This window comes from Mytilus galloprovincialis, chromosome 12, assembly GCF_965363235.1.
Source record: "Mytilus galloprovincialis chromosome 12, xbMytGall1.hap1.1, whole genome shotgun sequence".
In the NCBI taxonomy this organism is placed as follows: Eukaryota; Metazoa; Mollusca; class Bivalvia; order Mytilida; family Mytilidae; genus Mytilus; species Mytilus galloprovincialis.
Genome location: NC_134849.1, coordinates 41,258,567 through 41,280,193, shown reverse-complemented (window position 1 = coordinate 41,280,193; position 21,627 = coordinate 41,258,567). Strand labels below are relative to the sequence as shown.

The following is a 21,627-nucleotide window of genomic DNA, read 5'->3' as shown; positions in this document are numbered from 1 at the left end:
TATATGATTCAAAAATTATTAATTACTACCTGTGATTTTATATCCAAATACCAGATGTTGCAATTTAATATCAAAATCTATTTTACTTCTTTGAAAAAATTCATAGACTTTTTGCCAAAATTTATTCAAATATCTACACTTCAGAAAATAGTGAGCATAATCTTCCTGCTTACAAAAATTACACTTATCTGTCTTAGTTACTTTCCACTGCAATAACAGTTTTTTAGTTGGAACAATATAATGTAATAATTTCCATCTAAATATTTTTAATTTATTTTCAGTCATATATTCAAAAATAAATTTGTAAAATGTATTCATATTAAGAGTTTCTTGTATTGGTAGGATTCTAAGCCATCTGTTTATCCCTATTGACGACTCTAGTTTTATACTTATCAAAGAGTTATATGACATTTTATTTATTAATTATGTAGTCTTGATAAAATTATTTTTCCATATGATTTTATTTCTCTGAATATTAACTGTAGTTTTGACAGAATTCTCTTTTTGGACAACTTGAATCCATTCTGCCAGTATAGATTTTTTTAATTTTTGAAATTCGGCGATCCAGTTTATTTTGTACTTTAATTTGTTTAGAATGTAGATTTCCGATAATGACATTTTATCATCTAAGATATCATTAATGTAAATTATATCACTCCTAATCCAGTTCTCAAATATAATTGATTTAATACCAAATTTCATAGATTTATTTCCCCATATTACTTGCTTTCTAATATCGACAAATGTGTCTGGTTGGTTTGTTTGCCCCCCGCCAGTCAAATTCCAAGACTGTATTACTTCTTTATAAATCGCAGGAATATCTTTAAGATATCTTAAAGATTTAATATCACTAAAATTCATATTAAATATTGACAAAATATTGTTTGAAACATTTAAGTATTTAAATGGTATAAGCTATCAAGTCGCAAGTTTACCATTTACCAATCTATTTACCCATGATGCTTTTAAAGCCACAAAATAACTTTTAAAGTCTACCATTTTTAAACCTCCTTCTCATATGGACCAATTATCATGTTTCTTTTAACCTTGGCTGGTTTCCCATCCCAAATATATTTGAAGCTACTGTTTTCTATTTCTTTTAGATCATTTTCTGGAGTTAGACAGACGCTTCCCAAGAAAGCAAACAAAGGCAATATTAAAGTCTTTATAATTAGGATTTTTCCTAAAATTGAAAGATTTCGTTTTTTCCATATCATAAATAATTTATTCATCTTTTCTAGTTTACCATTCCAGTTTAAAGTTTTGCATTCTTCTTTGTCATGCCCGAAAAACACCCCTAAAGCTTTAATAGGTTTATCTCCCCACTTAATCCCGACTATTTTATCTTTACAAGATTTCAATTTCCCTCTGTTTTATTTCTATTTAGTAGTAAACCTGAAAAGAAATCAAAAATTTCTATTTCGTTCATTGCAGCTACCACATCGTTTTTATCCTTGCAAAAAAGTGTTGTGTCGTCTGCTAGTTGTGAAATCTTGATACTATGACTTTTCCCATCTAATTTTATATTTATTCCTTTTACATTTTTATTATTCCTTAATATCTGGGCCATAATTTCAACAGCCAAAACAAAAATCCCAAATTTCGTTTAAATTATCGTCAATTCGACTAAATGTAGAGTTGATTTATACTAATAAATACAATGGGTATTTGACCAGAAATATAATAAGTTTGCTGTTCAAAGGGATATAAAAAAAAACCTCGAGAATTTCGTCTGGAATTGGTGTACGCTTATCTTCCGTTTTATGTTTTGTTTTGTGCCTATCTGACAGTGTATAATTTGAAAGTGAAATGATAGAAATGTATATGATATATTTGCTTTAGAATTTCTCAAATCTATAGTGCTTTCGGAAGATTACATTTTGATTTCACTTTAGCTCATCAAATAAACGACAAATATCATTGATTGAAATTAAATCATTGTATAGTTACGTGATATACTAGAATATATGTGTCGTGTACAAGTTGCGATTTTGTACAGGTTATAACATGTACAAAAAATTTGTACATGTTATAATTTGTACAATGCAAAAGTACAAGTTATAACATGTACAAAAGTGCCTCATACATGTTGTAACATGTACAAAATATTGCTTAAAAATGGTTTATACTTGTACAAAATTGGAAAATAAAAAAAATGTTTCTATTATTACAACACAAGCCATTAACCTCAATTATATTTGCATCATTGTTTTTTTACATTCATGTTAGTGTCATACCTTTTCTATATAGTTAATGACCATTTAAATAGTATTCATAATTACTTAACACCTTAAAGACTTTTAAAATACACACATTATTTAGTATTTTTAGCTGGTATTCAGACAGAAGAAGACTTAGTCTTAGTTGCATGATTTTTTTATTAGTTGTTAGTGGCTTTGAACTAGCTGTCAGATAACTGCGAGTACTCTCAGATCTGTTCATTGTGTCTTTTTGTGTCGGGATGTATAAGTACCGGACCACGTCCACTTGTATTTTTGTCCATCTGATGAGTTAAGACTTTTTCAGCTGATTTTTATAGCTCGTTCTTATGTTGTACTGTTATACCACTGTCCCAGATTAGGGGAGGGTTGGGATCCCGCTAACATGTTTAACCCTGCCACATTATTTATGTATGTGCCAGTTCCAAGTCAGGAGCCTGTAATTCAGTGGTTGTCGTTTGTTTATGTGTTACATATTTGTTTTTCGTTCATTTTTTTTTTACATATATAAGGCCGTTAGTTTGCTCGTTTGAATTGTTTTACATTGTCTTATCGGGGCCTTTTATAGCTGCGGTATGGGCTTCGCTCATTGTTGAATGCCGTACGGTGACCTATAGTTGTCAATGTCTGTGTCATTTTGGTCTTTTGTGGATAGTTGTCTCATTGGCAATCATACCACATCTTCTTTTTTTTTTATATTAGAAGCAATATTTGAAGCTAGTTCTGTATCCAATAATACTGATAGTGAAGACCCTTTTACAGAGACAGAACATAATACCGACACTGAAATTAAAACTGACAAAACAATGTCAGAGACGGACATTATTACTGACACAAACACAGAAACTGATGGTGATTTGAATGTTCATAATTCAGTAGACAACAATGATTACAACTGAGTTAGAAACAGAAACAATAGTAATTGAATGCAGTGATGCTAGCATGGTTGGTGAGGAAGTATCAGCATGACATCTACTGGTACACTTCATTGAAAGAGGGCGCTTTCTGGTGGTGATATTCCTGCTGTCAAATTACCAGTTAGAGTATTTTCTGAAATTTCAAATATTGACATGAAGCGTGTACAAAATAGGGCCCTTTTCAGCCAGCAGGTACAAGCTGATGCCTTGAAAAAATCTCAAATCTAGATTAACTGTTCTCTCCCAAGTTGATAAGGTTATCATTCCTATGCCGTCCATTGAGATGGGCCTTGCCGATGAGAAAAACATAACAGGCGTAGTGAATATGAATAAACATGGCGGCTATAAAATTGGAACTAAAGACTTTGTTGGACAAATAAAGGGATACTTCAGTAGAAACCAGGTTCAATGTCTTGCAAATGCAAATTTAAAAGTGTCTAAAGTCCAAATGAGTGATATGAGTTTGACTGAGATGGGGCCACAAATATCAGTAAGTGGAGGGCAAGTTTTGTGCATTGTTAGTGTAAGAAAGGTAGTAGTTGTAAGTGTGGTAGGTGAAAATGTAGAAGAATGAAAGTTTTGTGCAACTCAAAGGGGTCAGATGTCTCTGTCTTGTAGCAACAATTAAAAAATATATAAAAAAGAAGATGTAGTATGATTGCCAATGAGACAGCTATCCACAAAAGACCAAAATGACACAGACATTAAAAACTTGTTTCTAAAATATATGAAAATAAAGTCTTTTATTCATGCTGTAAATAATACACCTTCTTTTGCATTTGATTATTGTTCTTTATTATTTGATAAATTTCAATCTTGAATGTATATTCAGCTTAATAATTATTTTTAAATTTTTTACAGGTTAAAACCATTTTTAAGCAATATTTTGTACATGTTGTAACATGTACGAGGTACTTTTGTACATGTTATAACTTGTATTTTGGCATTGTACAAATTATAACATGTACAATATTTTGTACCTTTTATAACCTGTACAAAATTGCAACTTGTATACTACATATGCATTATAAATTATTATACTTTATATCATGAAATTATTATGTTAGTTATTACAAATATTGATTATATAAGCATATGCAACAATTATCTGCCTCCACAAAATATGTGGCAAACACCATACAAAAACAGAGTTGAAAAGATATTCTACCAAAGAACTACATGGCATACAACGTGGATTTGATTGGTGATTGTTTGTGTTTAAATGCCACTTTTAAGCACCTCGTTAAGGCTATTTTATGGCGGCCAGAATATTGGTGGGGATAAACGGAGTGACCGGAGAAAACCACCGACCTTCGTTAGGAAAACTAACAATCCTAGTCAATTAAGATTTGAGTAGAATGCAACTGTACGAGCGGGATTCGAACTCACAACATTAGTGTTGTCTGGCTGGTGATTGCAGTAGTAACTACTTTGACCACTTTGCCACCGAGGCCCCTTCATCGTCAGGACTGATTTATCGGTGACTCATAGGCACAGCTGTCACAAGATAGTAATGTTTCTATACGATGATTTCACTACTGTAACAGTGTTTGACAATTGTATTCATAATGTATGTATAAATATCTCAATACTTTAATGTTATAAATATTATCATTTGCCATTATACATTATGTTATAGTTTCTTTTCTGATTTCTCTGTTCAACGGGAGATAATTCAATTTTATCCATGTACAAAGACAAAGATTTTATCCATGTACAAAGACAAAGATTTTATCCATGTAAAATACAAAAAAAACGTGGATTATCATTAAACACAGAACAGATCGATAATATATTATAAGGGTAGCTTTGTAATAATTTGTATCAAAGACAAAAATTTAATTTGGAATTAAAAAATAATTCGTTCCCCCATTTTGACTGAGTAATTACATGCAGTTACATAAATTATACTTGTATGAAGGTGAAAATAAATTACATGATAAATGATTTAATTTGATATTAATTTGTTAGTAAGTATAGGAATCACCAACATGCCCTCAATGTTCCACTTTTTTGGCATATTCATCGGGAGATAGAATAATATCTCGAAGTCTGATAGATTTAAAAATAGAAATGTTATGTTTATCATGTAGTCAGGAGCCTGTTATTCAGTGGTTGTCGTTTGTTTGATTGGTTCACTCGTTTCTCGTTTTTCAGATAAATATGACCGTTGGTTTTCCTGTTTAAACTGTTTTACACTAGTCTAGTCATTTGTGGATCCTTCATGTCTTGTTGTTCTGTGTGAGCCAAAGATCCGTGTTGAATGCCGTACTTTGACCTATTAATAATTGTTAAATGTTTATCCATTGTACCTTTGATGGAGAATAGTCTCATTGGCACTCAAACCACATCTTTTTATTTGTAGATATATTTGTCTTGTCAAAATCTATTACTGAACTCTTAGGGTTTTGTATATTATACACATAAGTGTTATTCATCTTCCGACATAGGAACATATGGTTGGAAACGGCTTCTCCTACAAAGGTGAAAGGGAAACTGAGCTATATGTAGAATACGTGTTATCCCCCGTATTGTGAATTTATAAAAAGTCCAATAAATGGTCACGACGTGAAATCTGAAGTTTATAAAAATTGGAATGGACAATACATCAGTCGATTTAAACTATTCACCAAAGTTACGAAAAAAATAAAAAGAAAAGATTATGTATGTTAACACACACCTATTAGTACGGTGACCGAGTAAGGAAAAGTCGCTTTTTTAAGGAGTTTAATTGTCATTCGGACTATACGGCTATAAATCACAGTATTGGTAGTTGAAAGGTTAATCTTAACATTTTGACTTGTCGTCAAAAAATCGTACGGTGCAATTTTTGTAAAATGGGCTTTGAAATACATTATTTAACTTGAACACAAAATCGACGTAGAAAAGTTTTGAGGTCTAAGTTGTAGAATAACATCCGTGATATGATTTCTGTTATTATATACATTGTTGTTACACCTTATTTTAACGATTTCAAATAAAGTTTAGCAATATTAACCCGTTTTTTAAGAGTTTATGTAAAGGATTAAAACTACGAATATTTTGCATTGAATAGAGTACGTTTCAATTTAATTTCATAATTTTTTTTAATGCAAAATGTAAAATAATTCACATTTATATGATATTTAATACCTTTATTAATCAATAATATAAAATTAATTTATATCAGAAGCATTATTTCAGCAATTTATAATTAAGCCAGATATAAGTTTTAACGCTTATACTACGGAGCTAGTCGAATATCATATACAGCCTATTATAGATACATATAAGCAAAGGGAATGTGCTGTATCAACTGCATTCAAATACTAGGATGTGTTCCTTGAAGCAGTAGACAGTAGCTGTCAAATGTTAGAGTAGAACGAGAGGGAAATTTGTAACTTCCTTGAGATCGTCTTCTCAAATGTATACTCATGTTTTTGTAACCAACCGTACCAATTACTGAAGGTGTATGCAAGTTTACATACTCGATATGCTTCAACTTTCTGAGAATTTAATAGATGGCTACTTTGCTTTCAAACAGACTCCTGGACATTTCAACGGTTCATGGAAAGACATGGCAACAGAAAGACCGTTCTAGAAGCCTCAAGGGGATCAGGTGGCACTGTAGGCATAACAAATCAAAAGTCTGCGCTTGTTAGATGGACCCTTTTTAGACATTTCTTAGAATCTCTTAGTCGTGTAACGCTGGAATTGCTGCAAATAATGCATTATCACAAGGGGAAATAAAGCTAAAAGCAATGAAAAGAGATGAACATGTTATTGCCATTGTGGATCATCTGAATGATCCATGACTGATCCCTTTGATGTGGAATCCCATCCTCCGTGTCTTATTAACATCTCTTCTAGAATGCATGCTACACGAGATATTCGAGATTCTTTACTCACAGCTGAATAGGAAGGCTTGAAAATGTCTAAAAATTTTATCACTAGTGCTCTTTCCTTTAGATCCAGGCAAGGAGTCTTTATAGTCATATATCAAAGTCAAAACTAAAAACGTTTTACAACATGACCACAAAAACAAACATTAGATATAATTCGGAGGAAATACTTTTAGCTCAAATAAATCCATAACTTGTAGACGTGCACTGATTTTGGCAAAATGTAGAGATGATGTTACCATAGAACATGTGCTGTCGCACCCTGTAGGTCCCATTCCAAATCCCTTTTTAGCTCACCTGGCCGAAAGGCCAAGTGAGCTTTTCTCATCACTTGGCGTCCGGCGTCCGTCGTCGTCCGTCGTCGTCGTCCGTCGTCGTCGTCCGTAGTCGTCCTGCGTTAACTTTTACAAAAATCTTCTCCTCTGAAACTACTGGGCCAAATTTAACCAAACTTGGCCACAATCATCATTGGGGTATCTAGTTTAGAAAATGTGTCCGGTGCCCGCCCAACCAACCAAGATGGCCGCCATGGCTAAAAATTGAACATAGGGGTAAAATGCAGTTTTTGGCTTATAACTCAAAAACCAAAGCATTTAGAGCAAATCTGACAATGGGAATATTGTTCATCAGGTCAAGATCTATCTGCCCTGAAGTTTTCAAATGAATCGGACATTTCGTTGTTGGGTTGCTGCCCCTGAAATGGTAATTTTAAGGAAATTTTGCTGTTTTTGGTTATTATCTTGAATATTATTATAGATAGAGATAAACTGTAAACAGCAATAATGTTCAGCAAAGTAAGATCTACAAATAAGTCATCATGACCAAAATGGTCAGTTGACCACTTTAGGAGTTATTGCCCTTTATAGTCAATTTTTAACCATTTTTCGTAAATCTTAGTAATCTTTTAGAAAAATCTTCTCCTCTGAAACTACTGGACCAAATTTAACCAAACTTGGCCTTAATCATCATTGGGGTATCTAGTTTAAAAAATGTGTCCGGTGCCCCGCCCAACCAACCAAGATGGCCGCCATGGCTAAAAATAGAACATAGGGGTATAATGCAGTTTTTGGCTTATAACTCAAAAACCAAAGCATTTAGAGCAAATCTGACAGCAATAAAATTGTTCATCAGGTCAAGATCTATGTGCCCTGAAATTTTCAGATGAATCGGACATTCCGTTGTTGGGTTGTTGCCCCTGAAATGGTAATTTTAAGTAAATTTTGCTGTTTTTGGTTATTATCTTGAATATTATTATAGATAGAGATAAACTGTAAACAGCAATAATGTTCAGCAAAGTAAGATCTACAAATAAGTCAAACATGACCAAAATGGTCAGTTGACCACTTTAGGAGTTTTTGCCCTTTATAGTCAATTTTTAACCATTTTTCGTAAATCTTAGTAATCTTTTAGAAAAATCTTAATCTCTGAAACTACTGGGCCAAATTTAACCAAACTTGGCCATAATCATCATTGGGGTATCTAGTTAAAAAATGTGTCCGGTAACTCGGCCAACAAACCAAGATGGCCGTCATGGCTAAAAATAGAACATGGGGGTAAAATGCAGTTTTTGGCTTATAACTCAAAAACCAAAGCATTAAAGGGAAACTTCGCAAAAAAATCAAAAATTGATATTATGTCCATTCTGTATAAAAATTCTCAAATTTATAGATATTAAAGTTTTATTCCGCTAGATAAGAGATCACCATCGATTTCAAATTTTGAGTATCAATTCTCTGCGTTCCGCCATTTTGTCATCTTCTACGATCAAAAATCAGGATATGTCTATAAACCACAAAGGAGCAAATCTGACAGGAAGTAAAATTGTTGATCAGGTCACGATCTATCTGCCCTGGAATTTTCAGATGAATCGGATAATCGGTTGTTAGGTTGCTGCCCCTAAATTGGTAATTTTGAGGAAATTTTGCTGTTTTTTTGTTATTATCTTGAATATTATTATAGATAGAGATAAACTGTAAACAGCAATAATGTACAGCAAAGTAAGAACTAAAAATAAGTCAGTATGACCAAAATAGTCAATTGACCCCCTAAGGAGTTATTGCCCTTCATAGTCATTTTTCAACAATTTTCTTAAAATTTGAAGATTTTCAATAACATTTTCCACAGAAAGTACTGTTATAGATAGAGATAATTGTAAGCAGCAAGAATGTCCAGTAAAGTAAGATCTACAAACACATCACCATCACCAAAACACAATTTTGTCATGAATCCATCTGTGTCCATTGTTTAATATTCACATAGACCAAGGTGAGCGACACAGGCTCTTTAGAGCCTCTAGTTTCAAGATGACGGCGCCATCAGAAAATCATGCAAGTCTGATTTGGCGAAGCAATTAGAATCTGAGTCTCTTGTGCACTTTCCATACCCTTCTACCATCACTTTCAACTTGCATCAGAGATGGTATGGCATTGGTTCAATGTATTGATATTAAGAAAGGTAAAACATTCGGTGACCTTGCAGCTGACTTAAAACATATGTTCCGATGAATTTCTATAGCGCACACAGTAGCAGATGTTTTTGACCGCTACGAAATGAACAACTCTATAACGCCTGCCGAAAGGGAACGCTGCACAAAGACTACAGCTTCCACCAAAGTGTATAAGATTATTGAGTGGAGAAGTATTCCTAACTGCAAAACTTTGACAAATCCCTTATGATTCCACCTGATGTGAGCTTTACATAGGCAGAACGTTTGTAAATTCCGAAATTGTCAAAGTTATTTATACCAACACTGTTAATGGCTGTAGTATCTTGCTTAGCACTCAAGAGGAGACCTAGGCTGATACTCAATTCCTTAAACTTTGACACGAAGTTTAGAGAAATGGGATAGAGCGGAAGAACAAGCATACAGACCTCTAATACAAATGTGTTTGTTCTGTGTGTTCGTGTTCACTACTATAAATGTATGATACATTCAAGCGAGTTGTGGGTGCAGATGGGGAGTATTAGCAGTGCAAAGGATGGACGGAAATTTTCACCCATTCACTAACTGTTGTACATGCCCGACCGGATGCGACACAACTTTGTCTCTGTTTGGAGTAGGCAAACAAACTATCTACCAGACTTTGAAGGACACGCACGACTATTTCAGTGGTTTTTGGAGTTTCGATAATATTGCCAAAGATAAAGCCCTTGCTTGTACATGAAAGTTAATTTCAAAGCTCTATGATCAGAAAAATCTCTTTAAAACCTGTCCATTATAATTATTATCCAATAATTTAATTTTGGATGTAACGCGTCTTCTGTTTGGCTGACGTTATTTTGTTATGAGCCCATAGACATAATTTAGTCATGTGACCGTGACGTCATCAACGTTTTTTTCATGGTTTTCTACGGTTTAAAATGGAACTTAGATTTAAATTATAAGAAATGACTGTAATATTTTTTCTGTCTATTCGAAATAACATAAAAAATGTGGTGCACACTGTTAAATAACCCGCTACGCGCGTTATTCAGTGTGCACCAAATTTTTTATGTTATTTCTTCATAGACAGAAAACATAATACAGTCATTCCTTAAATGCGCGTCAAGCTTGCCGCTAGTAAAGATGTAAGTTTAGTCAGATTACCTCTCTGTGAGGCGGCACTGAAACAACATGTTTTACGTAATTCGTTTCAAACTAAAAATTTGGACCGCATTACGCATTGCTAAACCCCCTATTACGTCAATTTTACAATACGACTGGCGATAGTTAATTATGATTCATTACACCCCGTGTATTGTAAAGGGCATATGTCAGCAGAATTCTTACAGGATCTTGTGTTTTCATTGAAAGGAAAATCTCCATGTAAAATAGTCATGTGTTTATTCACAACAACACCCTACATGTCCGGAGCTTTGCTCCTGGAAAGTTCAGAATTATGTAGACATTTCAAATCATGTTCCTTGATAGATGAACCAAAACATACTTCTGGCATAATTCTGTTGTGTGGATCTCTTTGATTAGATTTTTGATTGCAACTGTTTTCGAGGTATTGAGTGCTTTTTAGTTTTAATGAATTACATGAATGAGCTTAGGCAAAATACGCCTTCATGATATTAGGCTTCAGTTAAAAATAATAATAGTTATCCTTTATTGCTGACGTTGAATGCCAACCAGCAATATAACTTCTGTAACTTTAACAGAATATGTGTATCATAAATCAAGTGTTTGAAAAACGCCAATTTACAGAATAAATCGATTTCCTAATTCTTTTTGTTTTACATTTTCGAGGTAATTCATTGTTAATAGATTTGTAAAAATGTCTGTATCTGAAATTTAAACTTAATTGATGTGTATATCTTCAAATTTTAAAAGTATGGAAGAAGAAAAAAGAAAAACAGAATTTGATCTTTGACCTTATTTTATGCAAAACTGTCACCACATTTCTTTTTGACGACATCGATATTTCAAAAGTACTCATTTTTCCGAATCCAATGATATATAATATAGCCATATAGTATGTTTGACGATTAAATCTAAAAAATTTGGGTCTGGTCACCGTACTATATCTGTCCCATTGGTACATGCATTTCGTACTGCTTTAGTTACACAGTGTGAACCCTTACAATTTCAATCGGCCAGAATACATAATATGCAGTATAATAGTCGAATAGATCATAAATATTCAGAAAAATTACAAATGTCATATAATAAATCTTTCACGGAAGTGGAGAGAAACCCTATTTATTAAAGCTTGTTTTTTTAATATAAAATCCCTGATAGAGATATAATGATTAAGTATACATACTCTATCTGGCTTAGTCGATTCTTGTATTGAGGGTGGTAACTGCAATGGAATAATTTGAGTCGTTTGCAACAGTCAAATGTTTTACCTGGATGGAAAATGTCTTTTCTTTTTACCGTATGTGTACTTACTCCAATTGCAACATTTTCGGCAGGATCTGCTTACCCTACTAGAGCAAATGAGATCTCCCGACAGTTATTTTGTGGGATTCGTGTTACTCAGTCTTTAGATTTCTATGCTGTGTTTGTGTGCTATTGTTTGTCTGCTGATCTTTTTCTTTTCTTAGCCATGTCGGTGTCAGTTTATTTTCGTCTTATGAGTTTGAATGTTCCTCTGGTATCTTTCCCCTCACTTTTACTATTACTGTTATGTACATATTTCGTTGTAAATAATGGTTGCTAGTTCACAGTCTGGTATCTGTATCACTCCGGAATCGGAAAGGGTGATTCCGTATCCGGACTGATATTAACTCTCTTTTTCTTGTGCATGCGGGTGGCAGACAAGATTTTTATTAACAGCAAAATATAACAACTAAATTTATATTATACGTAGTTATTTGTGTCCTTTATATATGCAAAAGTCCCCCAAGGATACAGAATTACTTGTTCTTTGTGAAAATGCATTATACATGTGTGCTTATAAGTCTTGTTCTTGCGTAAATAGAAAAATAAAGAGATGTGATATGATTGCAAATGAGGTATAATAGCCGCCAGTCTGAAAGTTCAAATGTTGAAGATATAAGCAATTATAGGTCACTGTATTGCATACATAAAGTAGATAAGCCAATACCGTATAGTCAGCTATAAAAGACCCGACATTGAAAATGTTAAACAATTCAATTGAGAAAACTAACGATCTAAATTTTAACAAACCAGTTAATGAAAAAAACATGCTTGACAGACAAGTACCAACAACAACCTCATACACTTGATTGCAGGCTCCTTGCGCGGGACAGACACATAACAAATGTAGTGGGGTTTAACAAGTTTAAGTGCACTCGAAACCCCCACCTTACCTACCCCCACCCAACTAATAGTTATACTTGCATCACGACGAGTGTCACATATGGAGCAATATCTGCTTACCTTTCCAGAGTTCCTGTGATCACCCTCAGTTTTTGGTTGGTTTGTTTTACTCGGTCTTTATTAACTTTTTTTTGTGGGTACTTGGTTTTTCTTGATGTTGATATTTTTTTCTTGTTTTTAACAATGGCGTTGTCGGCCCATTTTCTTCGACTTATGAGTTTGAATGCCCCTATTATATTTTTCACTATTTTGGTGTATTTCATTTTTGTTTTTCCTTCACTGTTTTGACCATAACTCAGTTATTTTGTTTGATATGTCTTACATTTAAAATGCGATATGAGTTGGTCATTTTTGGAGGCTGTCCAGTGATCTCATGTTATGTCATCTGTCTCTGAGTTGTTGAATTGACAATCATACCACATGTACCCAAATTAAAAAAAAAAAAAACATTTTTGAACCATTTTAAGTTTTGATGATATTGATTGACATTTGCTAAAAACGTAAGATATAAAGAGACACAAACAAACAAACATCAAAAAGATAAGATAGGACATATTATCGCTATTTTGTGCATTTTTCCTTTGATCTTTTTTTGTGATAATTTTCATATCATACTTCTGGCTTGAGATAGAAAAATTATCGCTAGAAACTAAGGAGGCCACGTGGTGTTGCTAACGAAATTTACATGAAATTGACAACGTCGTCTTAGGTAAAATAGCGATAAACAGATTATCATTGGTCATCTCAACTCGATTGCTTTTCTCACTTTCGCTGTACCAGCTCAAGCGAGAAAATCAATCTCGTTGAGATGATCAACGATAATCTATAAATATACTGATATATCTCGTTTTAAGTCTCTTTTTGTTATAATTATCTGGCTCCTGACGCGTTCAGTTATTTATGCATCAAAATGTCATTCGTTGCTAGTGCCGGTAAATCTTGAAAAGCTTTTAAAAGATGTTACATCAAATTTATCAAGCGATATGTTTATTCATTACCAGGAACTGCTTGTTGTACCCTGCCGAACAGTATGAACATAAACACTTTTAGTTCGGGGAATTGTAAACACTTGACGTTGCTCTCAATTGGTCACGTAAACACTTTGGTCTCTTGTGGATAGTTGTCTTTTTCACAAGATTGCTATATAGTTATCAAAGGTACCAGGATTATAATTTAGTACGCCAGACGAGCGTTTCGTCTACATAAGACTCATCAGTGACGCTCATATCAAAATATTTATAAAGCCAAACAAGTACAAAGTTGAAGAGCATGATGATCCAAAATTCCAAAATGTTGTGCCTAATACGGCTAAGGTAATCTATGCCTGGGATAAGAAATCCTTAGTTTTTCGAAAAATTCAAAGTTTGTAAACAGGCAATTCATAAAAATGACCACTTTATTGATATTCATGTCAACACCGGAGTGTTGACTACTGGGCTGGTAATACCCTCGGGACGAAACGTCCACCGGCAGTGGCATCGACCCAGTGGTTTAAATAGTTATCAAAGGTCAAGGTACCAGGATTATAATATGTCTTCATAGAACATGTAGAACAATGGTTGCACGTAAGTCTTCGGTGTTCCGGTTGTTCCTTTGATTTTTTCTTATAGTTGATGTGTTTCCCTCTGTTTTTTAGTTTGTAACCCGGATTTATTTTCTCTTAATCAATTTATGACTTTTGAACCGATACACAACTGTTGCCTTTATTATAAACCTCATAATGCGTACATCATGTACTTCAAATTTAAATTGATTTCTTATCAAAGTATAATTTGCACCTGGTAAAATTATCTGTACAAATCTTGAACTATAATCAAATTGGAAAGTTATAGTCGCCTCAGTTTTATGATAAGATTTAAATTTCGGGATGGTTATGGTCAACTTTTTAGTATTGTTTGGTTTAACACAAATTATTTCAGGAATTTCAAGTGCAACTATAGGAACTACTTATATAAATGAGGCATATACTGCAGTAAATACAAGTGTTGGGACTATAAACGGTTTTATTGAAATAACAAGATCTACCAATGGTCAACCGAGAGGTGCATTAAAATTTCTAGGAATACCCTATGCAGTTCCTCCTGTTGGGGATTTACGTTTTAGGAAACCCAGACCAGCTACAAATTTTAAACAACCTTTTAATGCTACGAAGTTTGGACCTGGATGTTTACAAAATAAATTCCTTATGTCACTATGGTTACCGGGTAGAGATTTTCTTTCTGAGGATTGTTTGACCTTGAACATATTTGCTCCTATTCATTCGAATGGTCCTAGATTACCAGTAATGTTATGGATTCATGGAGGAGCCTACCAGATTGGACAATCTAGTATTTATTCTGCCGAAAATTTGGCTAGTTACGGTCAGGTTATTGTGGTAAGTAAATACATCATCGATTTGATTATAAATAGCTATATAATATAATTTTGAATGCAACGCGTCTTCATGGCGTTGTCAGTTTGTTTTAGATTTATGAGTTTGACTGTCCCTTTGGTATCTTTCGTCCCTCTTTTCTGATTGGCTGACAATGTTTTGTCTAACATAGGTTGGTGCCATACGTAAAACATTCAGGTTGCCTTCGTAATATACAAATATTAACGGTACTAGAACACACCCGCGAAATCGCGGGGAAATAGAGCGTATGTAAACTGTAAAAAAAAATATACTGACTGGAGAATTTCAGGAGAGGTATCAAAATTCAAAGGTACTTAGGGACTGGGCACATTTTTTTTGCCCTCCTCCTATTTTCCAAATACCGATTTTTATACCTTCTGTTTTTCTGTACTCTATGAACATGCATATATACTTTAATTACTCAATACAGAGAATTTCAGGAGAGGTATCCAAAGTCAAAGGTACTTATATATATATATATATATATATATATATATATACATCAGTGAACGCCATGAATAGTAAAGAGTCCCCCCCCCCCCAAAGATAACCATTGGAATTTATAGTAAATTATAACAAATACAGTAATTCATAGTAAATGTATGTAAGTACATGTATATAGACATATATCCGCAGTCACCGCCGTTGATAGTAAACCATAGGCGGATCCCAGGGGGGCTGGGGGCCCTGTCCCCCTCTCGTTGGAAAAAAATTGTTGATTATATGGGGAAGCATGAGAGTAACGCCCCCCCCCCCCTTTTAGGTCAGTCAGCGCCCCCTCCCTTATGAAAAGTTCTGGATCCGCCACTGTAAACTAATTGATAGTAATCATTTTCGTTTTCCTCCCAAAATAACCCAAACTGAAACACGTTAAGCAAGGATGATACATGCTAGTACTCAAAATGATAGCAGAAAGCAAATTCATATACTTTATTTCATAGTCTTTGTATGTTCGAAGTACAGAAAAACACAAACCGGAAGTCTAATCTGACTTAAAGTTTTGTCCAATGACGGGGAAATATCCGGACACATTCTTTTTCGTTTTTTATCCCAAATAACCCTAACTTAATGATCATAAGAATGGATGACAAATGCGACTATACATGTTACCTATAGGACACAGAGGCATGATGATTTATTTATTGTGAAAGGAGGAGAAGCGACACCAAAAATGAGGTCTTCTCGTTTAATAGTATAGATGAGCTGATGATGGCCTTGAACTTGAACGTGTCGGTTCCCGGTTTGTCGAACGTCCTCATACGGTACCAGTTAAAAATTGTCAAGAATTTCAATAACGGAATCATAACGGCCGGGAAACAGACTGTCTACATGTAATAGCTCTTAGACATAATTTTATCATGTGACCATTACGTGTTCAACGTTTTCTCGTGATTTACTCCGGCTTTAATTGGAATTTATGATTAAATTATAAGGAATGACTGTAATATGATTTTTCTGTCTATTCGAAATGTGTTGTTTCTTCATAGACTGAAAAAAACATTACAGACATTCTTGAAATTCTTCGACTAAAAAATGTTATTTTATGTAGCACACAGCAGTAAACTTGTACCTGATATTGACTGCCAAGATAGGAAATTTTGTTAGCCTGACATCCTGTTCTTGTGAAGCAATTGCAAATTTCAACAAAATCGCAATCATATACTAGTCTATTATATCAAAGCCACTAGATTTGTTTTTTGTTTTTGTTTTTTTAATGTCGTTTGTTTTCTGTTTCGTCGAATTAAAGCCCCCATCCTCAATACAGAAAAAGGAGATGTGGTATGATTGACATTGAGACAACTATCTGCAAGCGTTCAAATGAAATGGATGTAAGCAATTATAGGCCTTCAACAATGAGAAAAACCAACACCATATACTTGACTATGAAAGGCTTGTCATGAGCAATACGAGACATTCAATTGAGAAAACTATCGGCCTAATTTATAACAAAACAATTTATGAAAATCTAAATAACAGACATGAACAAACAACAACCTATGAACTACCGGCTCCTGATTTTTTGGACAGACACAAACAGTATGTTGAGGGGTTAACATGTTTGAAGGCTCCATCCCTCCACTAACCTTTGACAGTGGTATAACGGCACAAATCAAGAACTAACTAATATTAACGACTTAGTCACATTGATATGCCACTAGTTTAAATTCCATATATCAAGATAGTCGGTAAGATAACTTCATTACACATTGTGTTAGTGAATTGTACTACTAATTATATATGGCGAGTATCATACATATACTCGAAAACATTTTGAAGTGCGTGATAAATCCATTCATTCTTTACTTGAAAACAGTATTTCTAATAATTTGTTTCAGGTAACGATTAACTATCGACTTGGTCCATTTGGATTTTTAGCTACAAAGGACCCTGACTCGCTGGGAAATTTAGGTTTATGGGATCAACAACTTGCCATTAAATGGATACACGAAAATATTGAATATTTCCATGGTGATTCGAGTAGAATAACACTGTTTGGCGAATCTGCTGGAGGCGGAAGTACCGTTTATCAAGCAATGTATTCTGGTAACAAGGGTCTATTTGCACGAACAATTTCCGAGAGTGGAGTAGCCATGTCTGCATGGGGTTATAATACACGCGACAAGATGCTTGATTTCACGAAAAGAATGGCACAGAACTTAAAATGTCCTACGGCTAACGATCGTGACATGTTAACCTGCATGCGAAACGTTCCAGCTCAGGACATTGTTGATAAATCCAGAGTAGGGACGGAATCCGAAAATCTATTTCGACCTGAGTTTGTTCCTGCCCCTGATGATGAATTTATTAAACAATACGCTCCTGATATTTTTACGAAGTCTTGTTTGATCAATGACCAAACCGGAAGTGTTTTCGACAATATTGACATGGCATTTGTTGCATTGACCGGTGACGGAACTGCCGTTACTGGTTCAACGATGTTGCCCTATGTTAAAAAGCACATATCGAAGATTATATCTCCCGATGACGTCATGGAGAAATTTGTTATTCCGAATATTCTATCGGATAGATTTAATATTACTTCCCCGGAACTTGCTAAAATAATGAATTTCTTGTACAGTGACTGGACCAAAACATTAGGAAATAATTCATATCAAACAAAACTTTTAAATTTGGATACAGATTACAGCTTTTATATTCCAATAATAAATACCGCTACTGCGCATGCACAGAGAGAAAAGGGGAAGAAGAAGACATATTTGTTAGGGTTTGAAAAACACTCTTCATTTACTCTTCCATTAGAGTATAAACCACCTAACCTTCATGCAGATGAAATTCCATACTTCTTTGGTTTTCCTGATAGTATGATGAAGCCATTCGCAATGTCAAGGACAAATATTACAGCTGAAGAAATTCAACTGTCTGAAAAACTCATGTTATATATTTCGAATTTTGCTTATTCTGGGTGAGTATTCTACCTACCTAAGTGTTTCCAAACGCAGGATATAAGTTTGCTCCACTATATTTGGCTCTGGTTCATCGTCACTAACTACACTTGTGCTACTTCCGGTGTTATAGGTGTATTCAGTGTCAAAGTTATAAATCATTGGGTGTTCTTTCCAATGCTTGTCTAGGCGATTTCCAAAAATCTTTACATTCTTTGTGGTCACTACGATGTCTGGTAGGCTGTTCCATACTTCCACTACTCTGTGAGTAAAGTAGTATTTTCTGATGTCTAGTCTGCTTCTATTTTTTACCAATTTCATAGAGTTGCATCTTGTTGTCGAGCTGGTGTTGCGAGTGAATAGACCTTCTATTATTTATGAGTCATATACCCCTGTTGTTATCTTGTATGTTTCTATCATGTCGCCTCTTAGCCTTCTAAATTTTCAGAATTTTTAATCGTTCTCCGTATGACAAATCTTTGAGGTTGGGTAACATTTTTGTTGCTCTACGTTAGACGCTTTCAATTGTCTCGATATCTTTCTATTTGGGCGGGTTCCATACACTACTAGCATATTCTAGATGAGGACGGGCTAATGCCTTAAATAGTAGACAGAAGCTTTTATAATCTAAATATTTAAAAGTTCTTTTTAATAATCCCAACTAGTTGGTTTGCTTTGTTGACTTGTGTCTGTATATGTTTATCAAACTTTAGCTTTGAATCTATAGTTACTCCTACATCTTTCTCTGATTGAACTGTTTCTTTTGTGATTTCAGATCCATCGTATGTCGACATTTTATACGTATTTCTGATCTAAGCATCCATAATTGTATATTTCTAATTTAAGCCTATATAACTGTATATTTCTGATTTAAGCCTACAGAACTCTATATTTCTGATATCGACTATAGAATCGCATCTTTCTGATTTAAGCCTACATAATTGTATATTTCTAATTTAAGCCTATAGAACTGTATGTTTCTGATTTAAGCCACGGAACTGTAATGACTACAACAGCATTTTTGTATTTGAGTGTCGTGTGTATTGAAAGTATTTTATTTATTTATGTTTTTTTTCCAATTTTTAGCTCTAAAATTCCCAATCGTATTTTGACACGACATTTAGCTATTGTTGTATCGTTGTCTGTTTGTTTACAAATCTCCTTAGTCTTTTTAGCAATTCATGCAGTTATTCCTTCTCAGAATGCAGATTTTTTTATCCAAATTTCTCATATAATTTTCCGGTGGCATGTCCCCAGACCCCTCTTCCCCTTATAAGTTGCGAACGGAGATGCTTTGTGCCCTCCTATAAAAGGAAGAATATATTTTCCACAAAGCCAACATTTCACGAACATTTATTCCCACTTCCATGGGCCCTTGGTCCCTTTCCCAAATCACTAGAAAAATCAATGAACCATCTTTTTTTTCAAAGCAAAGGATTAACATATAAATTACATGATATTGTATGATAAATTCTCAATGATAAAGACTTAATTCAAAATATAAATGGTGATTTTATATTTCAGTGACCCTAATCTACCAAAATCACCAGATGTGAAGTGGTTACCCTACAACGTCGAAGATGAACACTACCTACGTGTTGGTGAAACGATTGAAACCGATTCACACATGCTTCCTACGCGGACTGCTTTCTGGACAAAATACATACCGGACTATCTAAAAATGACAAAAACTTGTACTATTAGCCAAGGAGTATTACCTAACTTTGGACCGTCAAACGTATTTGGTTAACAAACATTCAAGAATAGTGGTATAGTTTCATTAATCAATACCGTTTTGGCTTGACAAAACATTAAATGTTTAACATAGATGTGTTACTTTCTTACTGGAATGAAATGAAATATTTATTTAAAATGATTTCAGTTAAATCATTTGAAGGTTCGTGTAAATGTAGCCGTGTCAATTTGAAAACATCATCAGTTGTTGTTGATGTTCATTTGAACATGATATGGGTTTTAATGGAAAATCTTCGTTGGTTAATTGTGTTAATCTTTCTGTACCTTAGTAACCTAAAGCTTTTTGAATGATTTACTGTATGTCCTAGAAACCAGTAGACAAACAACAGTCAACAAAACAAAAACAACACCTTAAAAGTTAAAACAAATATATCGTAAAAGATGAACAAACAAAAGCGTAGGGGTGATCTTAGTTGCTTCGGAACATGGGGAAATTTTGGTCGGTATTGAAACCCGTCGAGTTGCTCCTGGTTACAGAAGACATTCGGGGTCAAGTCTCAGTCTGTGATGTCATAGTCTAAGAAAAGAGGAAGAATACGACAATTGTAACATACTAGTAGTCATTTGTGACACGGGTGTTTCATAACGATCAACCACCACATATTGAGGTATGTGCTGTTAAACTTTCAGTTGCAAATATTACAATAGTATAAATATTAGGTAGACAGCATGATAATGTCATACATATAAACCCTGCTTTGTTTAGACGTGTCCGAAATTGCTATGACATCTGCTGGCTGTTTTGGGGGATTATCTGCGTCCATGACAGAGAACTCCATATAAAAACCATGCCAAACCAAGCCCTCTCTTGTGCTAAAGTGCATAAGTACATATGTACTTAGTATAAAATATACAATTCTTGCCACAAGTCTGGGGCGGGTGATTTCCTTGTTATCTTTATGGAGTGCGCTCTGACGACCTCAAGTCTTTTAAAAAATGCGGTCAGGCGTCAGAGTAATCTTGGAAAATACAAGACTTACACCCTGGGTTGTAATTGTAAAATTATAGCTTCATATGAGGACAGTTCATTATATAACCCATACCCCAATCAGACATGCGCCCAAGTTGAACTCTCTAGTACAAGCTACAATAAAATGCAAACTCTTTCAAAATAACGGATTTATTTATGAGTAAAAATAAAATATTCTAAAAAGATACATAAAACAAGTAACGTTATTGCAGATATTAATAGTTCATATACAATGATAGAATTTGATAATATCTGTTATCACAGTTGCATATTTTGCACATTTATCACATCATCGCTTTTAACAATATTCTCAAAAAGA

At 34.1% G+C, this 21,627-nt stretch overlaps 1 protein-coding gene across 1 annotated transcript; it reads left to right on the top strand.

Moving 5' to 3' along the window:
• The first annotated feature begins 14,594 nt into the window (after positions 1-14,594).
• On the top strand, positions 14,595-20,410 carry LOC143053606 (neuroligin-4, Y-linked-like). Its single transcript, XM_076226401.1, has 3 exons — positions 14,595-15,161; positions 17,516-18,603; positions 20,108-20,410. Exons 1-3 carry the CDS (start codon positions 14,655-14,657, stop codon positions 20,331-20,333), a joined length of 1,821 nt encoding a protein of 606 aa, XP_076082516.1. The 5' UTR covers positions 14,595-14,654; the 3' UTR covers positions 20,334-20,410.
• The last annotated feature ends 1,217 nt before the right edge of the window (positions 20,411-21,627 follow it).